At 46.4% G+C, this 14682-nt stretch overlaps 1 protein-coding gene across 5 annotated transcripts in view; it reads right to left on the bottom strand.

Annotated features, from left to right (window-relative positions):
* Positions 1-6184, bottom strand: part of Adgre1 (adhesion G protein-coupled receptor E1) — an 88113-nt gene extending 81929 nt beyond the window's left edge. For 4 of the 5 annotated variants that reach the window (XM_021663624.2, XM_060371343.1, XM_060371344.1 and 1 more), the window contains exons 1-2: positions 6084-6184; positions 1718-1780 (exon numbers count right to left, since the gene is read on the bottom strand). In XM_021663624.2, coding sequence (XP_021519299.2) covers positions 1718-1780; positions 6084-6114 — 94 coding nt within the window. In that variant the 5' untranslated portion in view covers positions 6115-6184. Of the gene's footprint in view, positions 1-1579; positions 1642-1717; positions 1781-6083 lie in introns of all 5 variants that reach the window. The other variant, XM_060371342.1, reaches the window with a different exon arrangement.
* Between the last annotated feature and the right edge of the window lie 8498 nt (positions 6185-14682).

Below are 14682 nucleotides of genomic sequence, written 5' to 3'. Positions count from 1 at the left end.
CCACCATACAACAAGGACACCTGCTCAACTATGTTCATAGAAGCTTTATTTGTTAGCCAAAAACCGATAACAACCTAGATGCCCCTCAACCAAAGAATGGATTAAAAAATTGTGGTATATGTACACAATGGAATGCTACTCAGCAATTAGAAACAAGGAAATCAAGAAATTTGCAGGCAAATGGATGAGACTAGAAAAGAACATCATGAGTGAGGTAACCCAGAAGCAAAAAGACACACATGGTATATACTCACTTATAAGTGGATTTTAGCCATATATATTGCACAGGTAACCATACTACAGTTCACAGACTCAAAGAAGATAAGTAACAAAGAGGACACGAGTGAGGATCCTTAATTCCCACTCGGAAGTGGAAATAGAATAGACAGCAAAAGTGGTTGAAGAGAAAGAACAGGGTAAGAGATGGAGCACTGAGAGAAATAAGGCTCGATATCAGACCTCAATATCAGGGAGAGTAGGGGGAGGAGAGAGTACTTGCAGAGAGAAGAGAAACCTTGGGAGGGGACTTGTCTGTGACAAGCTGGAAACCTATGACAGGGTGGGCTCCTAGGAGGATGTGAGGATGACTCCGGCTGAGACTCCTAATTACAGAGGTAATGGAGACTGAAGAGGCCCCTCTCTAACTAGAGATGACTTCTGGTGGAGGGAAGGAAACACCAACCCACCCACAAAAACTTCAACACAAAATTTACCCTGCCTACAAGATGCTCAGTGACAAAAATAGAGCAGAGATTAGGGGAATGTCCAACCAATGCCTGGCCCAACCTGAGACTCACCCCAGGGGAGACAACCAACTTCTGACATGATTAACAATGTTCTGCTTGCTTGCAGAGGGGAGCCAAGCATAGCTGTCCTCTGAGTGGCTCCACCCAGCACCTGATGGAAACAGACGCAGGGACCGATCGCCAATCATTGGGTGAGCAAAGGAAGCCTCGTGGAAGAGTTGGGGGAAGGATAGAAGGACCCAGGGTCCAGGAGCGGCTATGGAGACTGAAGCACCAACCAAGGACCATGCATGGACTGGACCTAGGCCCCTGCCACAGATGTAGCCAATGGGCAGCTCAATCTTTGTACAAGTTCCCTAGTAAGGGGAACGTGGGCTGACTCTGACATCAACTCTGTTGCCTGCTTTTTGATCACTTTCTTCTGGAGAGGCTACCTTCTCAGGCCACAGGGAAAGGATGTGTTCAGTCCTGATGCAACTTGATATTCTGGGGTGAGGGGGACACCCCTTCTCTGAGGAGTAGGGGAAGAGGGATATGGAAAACAGAGAGTGAGGGTGGACCAGGAGGAGAGGAGGGAGGGGGCTACCACCAGGATGTAAAATGAATAAATAAAAACTAAAATTGAAAAATTGTAATAATAATAATTTTTAAAAGACTTCAGAATATGGTTGAAACAGGACTTTTATCAGAAGAGAGGCTTCACAGCAGCTGGTGACATGTGCACACAAATCTCTAAAGCCCATTCTCAAGGGAACTGAAGACCAGAGGGGTTACATAGCTTGCCTGGTTGCACAGTAATTTCAGAGCACAAAGGAAATGTCCAGGGGACATACCTCCCATTGCTTCTGTCTGTAACTCAGGCCCACAAAAGCTCATCAGCTGGGACACGGGAGCTCTTAAAACAAAAAAACAAAAACAAAAACAAAAAAAATTCTTTCAGACTAATCATTTGTTCTCTTCAGCTAACTTACCACTAAGAGTTTGTCCCAGTGTGGGGAGTGTGGTCATCCCCCATGTGTGTATGCCGCTGAAGCCTGTGAAAAGAGAGGGAGGAAAAGGCATGAACTGTTGAAAAGTTGGTTCTGCTTAACCAACAAAATTAACCTCAGCTTTGCCTGACCTGTGAACCCATTAGACAAAGCTGGATGGGAACCCCCGCTGAGGAAGCCGGGTCATTTTGCATAATCTTTCACAGAGTGCTCCAGATTTCCACTCTCTTTGTTTTCTTGGGGATTTTTACGGGGTACGGTGTCTGCAGAAGCTAGAATGATCCCCTGCTACTGAGGTTACAGGCGGTTGTGAGCGGCCCGTGGGTGCTGGGAACCCAGATCCTCTGCGAGAACAGTTGGTGCCCGGAGCTGTGGAGGCCTCTCTCCAGCCCTACATTTTGATGGTGTTGCTAGTGGAGGTGGTTTGCATATTTGTGAGTTTCTGACTTGTGTGCTCTGTACTGTGTCCAGGCCCCCTGTCATGGTCCGCTTTTATCCCCCCCACACACCTGTCGACCCTCTCCTTACCAACTAACCCTGTCCCTATTTTCAAGTCTCTTTTTGTGTGTGAGTCTTGTTTTGCTTTTAACTCCTGTTTCCCCTTAAAGATTTGTCATTTCTTTGTGTGAGAATATTTAAAATCCTCTCCTGCGGTTGTTGTTGTTGTTTGTTTTGTTTTGTGTTTTTTGTTGTTGTTGTTGTTGTTGTTTTAGCTTTTTGAGAATTGCATACAGGGCAGGAATTGCACACAGCAGCTGATGCAGAGAGAATGGAAGAGTGTTACTTACTGGTTTGTTCCCATGGCTTGCTCAGCCTGCTTTCTTACAGAACCCAGGACAACAACCCAGGGAGGGCACCGCCCACAATGGGCTGGGCTCTCCCCATCAATTACTGACAGAGAACATGTCACATAGCTGGATCTTAGGGAGGCATTTTCTCAACTGAGGCTCCTACCTCTCTGATGACTTTAGCTTGTGTCAAGTTGACACACAAAACCAGCCAGTACAGATCTAACTGCAGGCAAGCATATAGAGCATTTTCTTAATTAGTAATCAGTGGGGGAGGGTCCAGCCATTGTGGGCGATGCTATCCCTGGGTTGGGGGTCCTGGGTGCTATAAGAAAATGGGCTGAGCAAGCCAGTTACCAGCACTCTCCATGGCCTCTGCATCAGCTCCTCCCTCCAGGTTCTTTCTTGAGTTCCCGCCTTGGCTTCCTTCACTGATGAACTATGATGCTTTTTGGTCATGGTATTTCTTTATTATTTTTTTATTTATTTTATTTTATTAATTACACTTTATCCACTTTGTAGGTCATGGTATGTCATGACAGCAATAGTAACCCTAACTAAATTAATATACAATCTTAAAATTACCCATCCTGCTCTCCCATGAAGTTGCGATCCCACAGTGACCAGTTTGATCCCATGAGATATAGAAGATGGTTCTGCAGCCCATCTTCTGCAATAGCTCCTGAGCCAGAGTCAGGAGTTGGGGAAGACTGGGGAGAAGCCGGGTCTTCTAAGCATGACTGCACTCAAGGATTCAAGGCAGTTGTGGTCGCCTATGTGAACCCTGCACAGGGTCAAGCCGGCCAACAGTCTAGTCTGGCCCCATGCCCAGCTTCGGATCCACTGAGAGTTGACACCTGTCAGCAAGAGAGTCATCTTGCTTCTGGAATGCGCCAGTGGATGACCCTATACCCACATGAATCTAGGAAAAACTTACTAGTGTCAGTGGATTATTTTTTTTAAGTAGAGCATGGCATTTAGGGATGGCCACAGCGAGAAGGGATCTTAGAGAAGTTATGAAGTAGGATGGGGTTGCCCATGATCAAAATTACTGAGTATATGCATGAAATCCTCAAAGAACAGATTAAAATATATTTAAGTAAAAAACACAATGATATTTTAAGTTGGTTCTCGAGAAGCTATTAAAATTATTGTGCTTTTGTGTTTAAGACATATCTGCATGTAACATATATAAACATAGAGACTATCTGTTTCCTGTGGTTTGGATGTGAAATGTAACCCACAAAATCATGTATTTAACCTCTTGGTCACCAGAGAGCGGTGCTGTCTGGAGAGGTCTAGAGATGAAGCTTTGCAGAGAGGCCTGAAGATTTGTATCACAGCCCCACTTCTTAGCTCTCTGCTTCACAGGCTAGCAAGAAGAAAGCAGTTTTAGCCATGAACTCTTCCAAGCCTTCCCCAATAAAGTATGAGGCAAAATAGATCCTTCTTCTTTCAGGTTGCCTCAGAGTTTATGTAGTCACCACCATCTTAACTCCCTGTGTAGTCACCATCATCATTGATTTGTACGTAGTCACCACCATAATTGATATGTGTGTACTCACTACCATCATCATCGACACCCATGTAGTCATCATCACCATCCATGTAGTCACTACCATCTTTTTCACCTGTGTAGTCATGACCATCACCCACTGTACAGTCACCACCTGTGTAGTTACTGTGATCACCTTCATGCTTCATCACTCTCATCAATGTCATCATCATCATAAATCTTTTTTTTTTTTTGACATAGACTCTCATGTAGTCCAGGCTGGTCTCAAACTCACTATGTAGTCAAAGATTACCTTCACCCTTTCATTCTCCTCCCTCTACCTACCCTTGCTAAAATTATAGATATATACCAATACACCTGGCTTATGCAGTGTTGGGGAGGAAACCCACATCTCTATGAATGCTATGAAAGAACCTTGTCAACTGACATACATCAGTTGGTAGATAGATAGATAGATAGATAGATAGATAGATAGATAGATTATGGATGGATAGTTAGATGATATATAGATGATAGACACATAGATAGGTACATATGTAGATAGACAGATACATACATGTATACATACAGAGGCAGAGAATAGAGAGCGGTTAGAGAGAGATTAGATGAGACAGATGCCCATCCAGACAGTGAGTAGAACACTGACCACACAAGCCTGAGGAGCTCATTTCAGCTCTCAAGAAAGCACATAAATTAACCATAGAGCATGTCCATAATCCCAGCATTCCTACAGCAAGACGTGAGGCAAAGACCACACAGTCCCCAGCAGCCTAGTGTACATAGGAGACACCTTCTCAGCAAGGTAAAAGGTATGGCCCAACACCCAAAGTTGTCCTCTGACCTCTAGGATTATGTGTGTGTGCCCACTTCATCTCTAAAACAGAAAATCCATGGCTCCAATCTTCATATTTAAACAAATGAAAAAATCTTGCAAATGTGAAAGAAAACCAGAAAAGTGGAAGCTCAGCGAAACACACTGGTGCCCAAAACAAAAGCAACAGGAAAGAGGAAGGAAAGCTGCAGCCCCCAGTCTGGTCCCAGCTCAGGACTGTCTTCCCCAGCTCCCTGCAGCACAGCACCGCCATGGCTCAGAGTTTCTCACAGAATTCACATTCACCTGAATTCGTTTACCCATCTTGACTGAGACCAGAGCTGGACTGATTTTACACCCTGGCTCTACCCCTCATTAACTAAGTCCTGTTCACTGTATTTCCTTTTGTATGTGTAAGTGTGTGTTGCATGTGTTGTGTGTGCATTGCATGTGTGCTACATGCAATGCACTGTATTGTGTATATACTGCATTGTGTGCAGTGTGTGTGTGCATAGCGCGAATGAGCATGCACATGTATGTTCGGGCATGTATAGACCATGAGGATGACCTCAGACTTCATCCCTCAGGTACTATCCACCTTTACTATACAGAGACAGACTCTCTCATTGGCCTGGAGTCCACCAAGTGGGCTAGGCTGGCTGGCCATCAGGACTAGGGATCATCCTTCTCTACCCACCAGATCCACACGTGGAAGTGTGCAGCAGCATGCTTGGCTTTGTTAATAGATTCTGGGATCACACTGAGGTCTTCCTGTTTGCACAGCAGGCACTTTACACCCTGAGCTGTTGCCCAAGGCCAGCAAGCTACTGTGTTCTGCTCTGCTCTCTGAGAAGAGGGTGATAATGACTCTGTAAAGATCAAGTGCTTTTCAATGGTAAGGGGAGGACTGCCGCTGCTCCCTGGGCTTCTGTCCCCCTTACATCGTCCCCTGACCCCTCACTGCTTACACTGGATGCACACATGTGTTTCCTCAGTACTGCTAGAACTGAGATGGCTCACAGTGCGCACGTGCCAAATGAACAGCTCCAGGAAGATCTCCCCGAGCCGAGGAACTTTGTCAAAGGGCTCCAAAGTAGAGATTTGCTGTGCACAGCAGACCCAAGACAGTAGCCTATGAGCAGGACCCCTCCAAGAATGTCACTTCTCCCTGAAAGCCATTTCCAGCCCACACCCCAGCCATCCCTCCCTTGTCCCATTCAGCCTCACACTCACCCCAAAAGAGGAGCAGCCCGAAGCCCGGCATTGTACTGTGGCAGTCATTCAATGAAGAGAGCCTTCCCTTTAAAAGCTTGCCGTGTGGGGAAGGAAAGGGGTGGAGCTAGGGTTGCTCAACACAGTCAGACAGAGCCTGGGCAGCTTTCTGCTGAGTTGCCACCATCAGAGGTGGACAGCCTGGCAATCCCCTAATTTCTCCCTTAAATCTGGCTGGTGCACACATTTCTCCCTCTCCTCCTTCCCGTCCTCTACTTGCTCTCCTCCTCCTGCACCTCCTCCTTGTCTTCCCCCGTCTCTCACCATTTCCCTCCTTCTCTCTCCATCTCTCCTTTATCTCACCTCTCCTTCTTTCCTCTCTTTCATTCTTTTATTTCAGCACCACCCCTTTATCTTCCACCTCTCCTCTCTTCCTCTACTTACACCAAACCAGTGAGGTTGTGTGTGCTTCACACAGTGAAGCAAACCCCAATCTTCAAGGTATCAAAGCCTTTTCCACAAAGCCACTCTCATAACCGTGCTGTATCTGGCGACTGTGATCCATGGGCTTGCTGCCAAGAAGATTCAGTTCTGTCATCTTGTCAACTTTATGGCATACACACAGACCACAGACCACAGACCACACCATACACACACACCACACACCACAGACTACACACCACACAGTACACACCACACTTTGATTATTCCCCCCATAGGAACCATTTCAGTCATCCCCAGCCCCCAACACATGTGCCAACATGACCTTAGAAATGCAGAAGTCAAGTCACGTGTTAGCTGGGATCCCCTAGTATTGGTCTGAAGCCCGGATCCTGCTTCTTTCCCTCAGAGCATCCAGGCACAGAAGTGAGCAGGCGCAGGACATGTAGGTTAGCAGTCCAGCAGTGGATGCCTGAAAAGCCTTCTCCAACCCAGCCCTTTCGGTGATACAGCTCTGTTTTATTGGGGGGGGGGGAATAAGGCTATATAAAGCTTGGAGGAGTCTATAGGGGTTATCAGGGTGGGTGGACATCATTGGCTAGGGCTGGGGTGTTAGGAATGTTTCATTTGCATTAAGAGGAAGTCCAGGTGCTAGCTGGACATGTCCTTATGAGGAAACCTGAAAGTTGGCCACCAAACGAAGTGACTGCCTGGAGGGTATCAGAGGTGGGGGTGGAGGGATGAGGTGAGTCAGACACTCAGACCTGGAACCAGAAGGGAGCTAACCTTACTCCTGCTGCTCTCAAGATGAGATTTTTGGAATTTGGACTCAGCTCAACCTCACTTTTGCTCCAGGCCAGTTCCCCAGGTGTCACAGTTCACATGCCCCATACTTGAGGTGCAGGCTCTGACACAAAGATACTGGTCAAAGCAGTTTTCAGAGAGATGACCCTATGATAGAACAGGTGAGGAGCAGGGAAGTGAAAAAAGAGGCAAAAATGAGGGCTGTTAAATTAGTATCTGGAACATGGAGCCTATGGAAGTATTTGTCTTCCTCAGGGTTCTTATTGCTGTGAGGAAACACCATGACTAAAGAAGTTTGGGGAGTAAAGGGCTTACATGGCTTATGCACTGTTCGTCATCAAAGGTAGCCAGGAACCCAAACAGGGAAGGAACTTGGAGGCAGAATCTAATGCAGAGACCATAAAGGCTTGTTCCTCATGACACACTCAGCCTGCTTTCTTATAGAACCCAGGATCACCAACCCAGGGATGGCACCACTCATAATGGGCTGGGCCCTCCCCGTCAATCACTAATTGAGAAAATGCCTGACAGACTGGCCTAAAGTTAGATCTTGTGGAGGCATTTCCTCAGCTGAGGCTCCCTCCTTTCAGATGATCTTAGCTTGTGTCAAGTTGACCTAAAACTGTCCAGCACAACCCTGGAGAACACATTTCGCAGAGTGTGCTCCCGAGGGACATTGGTATTCCCACTGCTGTCGTCAGCCAGTGGGGTTTTCTCTTAGGGGGATCCAGCCTGATGACACTCTGAGCCTGACCCCACAAGCAGGTAGCTGGTTCCAGGTGACACAATTCTGTCAACAATAAAACAGTGCCTGTAGGATGTCAGGATAGCGTGCGTTGGTCAGTTAAGAATCGTGGGTGTGATCAAACAAGACCAGCATTATAGAGAAATACACCACCAGAGTCTAGCTCTTGGGATGAACATTCCACTCACTTATCATGTTTCTTCAGTTGGTTGGTTGGTTGGTTGGTTAATTTAGTTTGTTTTGAAGGGTTTGGTTTTGGTTTTGATTTTTGGACACTTCCTTTTGCTCTGTGAAGTAGACTCTCTTCTTTAGCTTTGTGTCAAAATGTTGACATTCCAAGAAGTTTATTTTTCCGTTAGACAATGCAGAGACTCATAACAGGTCACAAAGGATAACCAGATGTTCATTCACCTTCCAAGGCTCAGGGAATGTCACAGCAGAAGGGAGGAAAGAAAGTAAAAGCATCAGGATGAGGTGTAGTGCTGGGTACTGTGGGCAGGGCATGGCATGGCCTGACATTTACACGCTATGGTCACACGAGCAAGACCTGTGCAGGGTTAACCCATCAACATCTGCTGAGAGAGGGAGCTCCCGAGACACCACATCCCTTAGAGCGTGACGAAACCCAATTCCTCCCTGAAGATATGTTGGCAGTTAACGGTAGAAGAGACATTCCTAAGTGTTGTGGCCAATGGTGAGGTGTCCAGTTCTAGAAATAACCCCGTACCCACACGCATGCCAACAACATTAATGAAACTCACTGGGTCACCAAGAAGAAGAGCATAGAAGTAGAAGGGGGAGTTGGAGGAGTGAGGTGGATAGAATGAGGAGGAGAAACGCGCCAGCAACAAGAGGCAGGAAAATGCTCCAACTACACCGTAATGAAACCTGTTGTTATGCACAGTCAGCATTTCTGAGAAACATGTTGTAATCTGATATGCTCGATGCCAATTACAGGGCCCTGCCAGTAATTCAGTTAGAGTGAGAGTTAAAGGCCCAGCCAGTGCTGATAGCAAAGTAGTTAGCTGCAGGCAACAGTAGAACACGGGCTGGCTCCAATTATCTGATTAAGGCTTTTGTCTCAACCATGGCAAGATTTTTTTTTAATTACTCCTGAACAATTAGCATAGAAACAACAAGTTTCTCATAAATCCATAGTTTCCTTTTTCTCATGAGAAGTAAGTCTAAGCTGCTCCAACTTTGTAGAGCTGTTTCTGCAAGGGAATCTGACTGTTGTTTTGATTCAGAAATGGAAACTTTTAATGCGTCTAGGTCCTGATCAACCTGTCTGCTTACTCTGGAAAGCATCAGAAGAGACACCTTTAGTCAAACCGTTGGTACGTGCCCACAAAGTAATCTCAGGCGCCCAGTGATGTTGCGTTTTTCCAGATGAATTAACCCCACAGGGCAGAATGAAAAGCATAAGACTAAGCGGAAGTGCCTAGGCTAATGGTTTGGATATTAGACAAGTTCCATCCCCTTGTTAAGTCCTCTCACGTTGATCTGGGCTGCCACCCGTCACGGTGAGTTTTGTCTATCAATGGACTGACAGTCTGGTTAGTTCCTATCCCTATGTGGTATGAAGGGGGCCAGGTGCGTATGCATAATCAGCAATCCAGATCAATTTCTGGATGGAAAGGATTAACTCTGTCTCCAGAGTCTTTTCCTGTGGCATAGAGTCTGAGTCTCCAGATTTTCCCTGTTTTCCAAAGACAAGAATGTGTGTGTGTGTGTGTGTGTGTGTGTGTGTGTGTGTGTGTGTGTGTTGTGTGTGTTGTGTGTGTGTGTGTGTTTTTAAGGAATTTCCATATTTCTCATTTTATGGCCACTCGATTACATTTTTTATTGTGTACTTTTTGAGAGGAGGTATTTTTATACATATTCATCTGTTGCAGTGAAAACTCCCTTGTTTGCGGCAACCAGGGGTCCCACCCTGCAGAGCATGCATAGAATTTTAACCTCTGTATTCCTATCGGGAAAGATAAACTCCTTCAACTTTTCTTTTTTCAGTACAATCAGGCACTTAAAGTGGGCATCAGTGAGCAAAAATCAAGATGGAATGTGAGTTGCTGTTCTGTAGTCACACTGGCTAATACCTTCCCTGTATCTGTCTTCCCCGGTTTACAGTCCAGGCCTGAGGGCAATGGAGGTTGGCCCGTAACCTTGTGTTCATACCAAACAAAAGTTTCAGGAGGAGATAGAGGGGCAGGGAGTGGAAGGTCCAGGGGCCAACCTGGACCCTGAAGTAAGGGTCCAGGAGACCTTAACTTCAATAGTCCAGAGACAGTGCACTCGGCAGCAGTGTCTGTGGTTTCTGCATTCTTGACCTGAGTATGGGGGATCCATGGTGTAATGTCAGCTATTTTCACCATCATAAAAGTAGAGAGGCTCGCCTTGAAGGGTTCTTTCCAGTTTAGTTCTAGCATCCCTACCCAGACAGTATCATTGGACTCTGTGCTGGACTCGCAGGTCAGCTGGGTCTTTCTGGAGTTTCGGAGTGCTGTAGTGACTGGAGAAAGGAATGGCTGGAGAGTTCTGCCAGCTGTCATCTCGGAGCCATGAGGCAGTTGGGGAGCTCTTCCAAACATAATTTGTTAAGGGGTAAATCTCTCCCTATATGGGATGCAGCAGGCACCAAGCAAAGCCAAGGAAGGAAGCCTATCCTCCCTTTTCTGGGCTCTAATTACAGTTCTGTTAGTTTTTGTTGTGTTTTTTTTTAACATCCTTTCTACCTGCCCAGAGCTCTGAGGCCTAGATGCACAATAAAGTTGTAAAGCTTTATTTATTAATTGAGACTGTTTGGCTAAGAAAATGAGGTCTTTGTCCTACCGCATTGCTAAGGGGAGGCCAAATCAGGAAACCAGTTCCTGGAAAAGCTTTTTAAGCTACAATTTGAATAGTTTCCTGTGAGTGGGGAACACTTTTACCAAACCAGAAAAAGTATAAAAACTAGCAACTGCAAGATCTAGCAACTAGCGAGACCCCATGGCAGGTGGGATCCTGGTGAAGCCAGTTTCCCAGAGTGCATCAAGGTGCTGGCCTTTTATTTAGACCTCTTTCTGGGTAGGCGGTCTCTAATTTGGATTTGCTTGAGTACACACCTGGCATCTGGGTCTACACACTAGGCTTTCCAGTGTATATAACATACCTTGGTCTAAGCAACTCAGAAAGTTTCGTGAGCTTCTGCTGAGCAACCTGGTGAAGGTCACTTATTAGAGACCTGTCCATTGTTCCTGAGAAAGTCACCTTTCCCTCTGGTGTACTCCATTAGCCTGTGGGTCTGAGATGCGCATTTCTTCTTTACCATGGAGTCTCAGGCGGCATCTGGTCAGGGTATGTCATCAGGATATCAATAGCTCCACTGATCCTAGGGCTGTTTGTCAGTCAGCCAGGTCAGTGGCCCACAGAGGAAGATAGCGATCATTTATTCTGATTGTAGCCCCCTCCCTCATCTCCTCTTGGCCCCACCCTCCCTCCTTCTTCACCCCCTATTCCACTCCCCTAGTCCACTGAAAGGGAAGTCCTCCTCCCCTACTATCTGACCCTAGCCTATCAAGTCTCATTAAGATTGCCTGGATCCTCTTCCTCTGTGGGATGGCAAGGCTGCCCCACCGGGGGCAAGTGATCAAAGAGCAGGCAACTGAGTCCATGTCATGCCCCTGCTCCCCTCACTCTTGAACTCACATGGAGACTGAGCTTCCTATGGACTACAGCTGAGCAAGGGGTCTAGGTCCTCTCCATGCATGGTCCTTGATTGATGCATCAGTCTCTGATGGCCCCCCTAGACACAGATTTTTTTTGGCTTTGTTGGTCTCCTTGTGGAGCTCCTGTCCCATCTGTGTCCTATCACCTCACCCCCTTCTTCCATGAGACTCTCTGCCCTATGCCCAAAGTTTGGCTGTGAGTCTCTGCATCTGCTTCAATCCCCTGCTGGATGGAGTCTTTCAGAGGACCTCTATGGTAGGCTCCCATCTTGTTCCCTCTCTTCTGCCACTTGTAGTGTCTAATCCTGTTCAAGGCCAAAATTTTTTAATATCCTTTTTCCCAGTAGTGAGAAGCCCTCTTCCTACACGTCCAATAGTAGAGGCATGGTGACTATCCAGGTGTTTAGTGGTGGAGTTTCCTTTTCCTACCTGAGAGCCAGTTCAGTTCTGCAATCTGGGCTGAGGTACGTGGCTTAGGCCCAAATTGTCTCAGTTAAAGTAACTGCTGCAGCTCCCATGTACCTAGTTCCATCTTTCATCTCCTGACAGTCATCACCAGGCAAGAGTCAGTCATGCTAAGATCTGGTATGTTACAATATCATGTCACCTCCTCAAGACTCAAGAACCATCACAGAAAAGGAGCCCCAAAGACTTAAGAATCAGACACTGGGAAGGATTGGGGCAGACAGCATCTTCCAGACATGACAGGACCTTAGCACTCATGAAACCATAGCAGCTGCTGCACAGGATCAGGCCTGGCAGCCTTCCAGACAGAGGGGGAAGAGTTCATGAGCCTGACTGAAGAGATATGGACAGATGGACATCTGGTGGCTTTTTCAGAACTGAAAATTGACTTTCTCTAAGGGGCTCAGAGGCTGACCCCACACCCAGGAGTACATGGGCAGCACAAACCGGATTTGGTGGGCATGAACTTGGGGAGGATTTAGCAAGAGCAGTAAAAAGGATGAGTGTCATCAAAACACATTGTAACAAATTCTCAAAGATCAAATAAAACATTATGTTAAAAGGTACCATGAGCATAAGCTTATTCCACCCTGGAGGGGGGCAGAGGGAGCTACAGTCCGAGCTTTTAAGATTGTATTGCATACGCTGGTTTATGGCAGAGACTGGTTTGCTGTGTGTGACACCGGGGAGTGCATGTGCCTCAGCATACATATGAAGGTGAGGAGTCCGCTTGCAGGAGTCTGTTCTCTCCTACTGCATGCCTGAGCTCAAATCATCAGTCTTGTCATCAAGTGCCTTTACCTATGAACCATCTCACCAGCGCCTGAGTCTGTCCCTCAGAAGCTCTGAGACAGTTGGGGAGTCAAATCACACCTCAGCACCGACTTCACTGTTCTCCCGTGGAATCCGGGCTACTTAAAGGTAGGAGAAAAGAGCAAGGACTGTGGTTCTGGGGTAGAGCACCTGGTCAGTGTGCCAAAAAGCTGGGCTTTCATTCTCCGTCACAGAGAAATGCTATAGGCTTGAGCTCCAGGTTCTTACATGTGTCCTATGATATCACATGGGTCCTATGACATCACAATGGTCCTATGGCATCATAGGGGTCCTGTGAAATCACCTGAGTTCTATGACATCGTCCTGTTCCTATGACATCATATGGGCCCTATGACATAATCAGGGTCCTATGACATTATATATGTCTTATGACATCATCAGTCCTATGACATCATCTGGGGTGAATGACATTATCAGGGTCCTATGACATCACATTGGTTCCTATGATATCAATTACACCATATGGGTGCTATGACATCATCTCTGTCCTATGATAACACGTGAGTCCTATGACATCCCATGGGTCCTAAGACATCATATAGGTCCTATGACATCATCTCAGTCCAATGACATCACCTGGCTCCTATGACATCATCAGAGTCCTAGGATATCATCTGATTTGTTACAATGTGTTTTGTTATCATCCTTTGTTGAAATGTGTTTTGATATCATCCGTCCATGTCTTTACTGTCCCTTTCCCAAACTCACGAATTTGGGGTTTGCTTTGTGACTATTTACCTTGACCAGGGCCCCTCTGGATTGGGACTATGTGTTGGAGCCTAATGGGGTCATCAGTGGTTACACAGATGAAAGCAGAGACTCCTCCTTTCCATGAATCTGTAGCAAATAGTTCCGCAATGAGGGGTGAGGCCCTGAGGCCCTCCTCTATCTGTCTCGTACCTCTGCACACCCACTATGTGCCTTCATAGTTGTTGTGGGTTCATGGTTGAAGTGGCTGTGTCTTCCCTTGAAGGTGACATTCCTTTCTCCCTGTTGTCCAACTCTTACATTCTTCTGTCCCCTCTTAACAGTGTTTCTTGATCCTTAGAAGGGATGGTGTGAATGTCTTATGTAGATCTGTGTACTCATCTGTCACTGATCCTCAGCACCCTGTGTAGCCATGAGTCTCTGCTTTCATCACTATACATGAGAGACTTTGCCAAAGTCCAGAGTTGGATTTGTCCATAGATATAAACATAAATATTTAGAAGGAAGTTTAATGCTTCCTTCTAAACCAAGCAACAGTATTCAGTCCCGTTGATGACCCATGACTTCTCCAGCATTGAGGTTTTGGTGGGTTTATAGTACAGGCATGGATTGTGGAGTGGACCTCTGATCCAACCAGAGAGCAGTTGCTTACCTCCTACAATAGAGCCATTACTGTTCAAGTGGGGACACCATGCAGGTAAGGTCAGTCTCACAGAGAGGATTCATAGTTGGGTAGAACCACTGATGTCTTTTGTCACCTAACAGCCAACCAGCTTTCAAGACTATGAAAGCTAGCCCTAAGCCCCGCATTTTTACATCATTACGTGAACATCTCCTGGGGAGTAGTAAACAAACATCTACTAACCCCAGATAGGACATCAATAACAGACCAAAGTGGCAATTTTGCCCAAGCCCAACA

Source organism: Meriones unguiculatus, chromosome 17 (assembly GCF_030254825.1).
Source record: "Meriones unguiculatus strain TT.TT164.6M chromosome 17, Bangor_MerUng_6.1, whole genome shotgun sequence".
Taxonomy (NCBI): Eukaryota; Metazoa; Chordata; class Mammalia; order Rodentia; family Muridae; genus Meriones; species Meriones unguiculatus.
The sequence above is the reverse complement of the archived record's forward strand: the minus strand, read 5'-3'. Positions and strand labels throughout refer to the sequence as shown.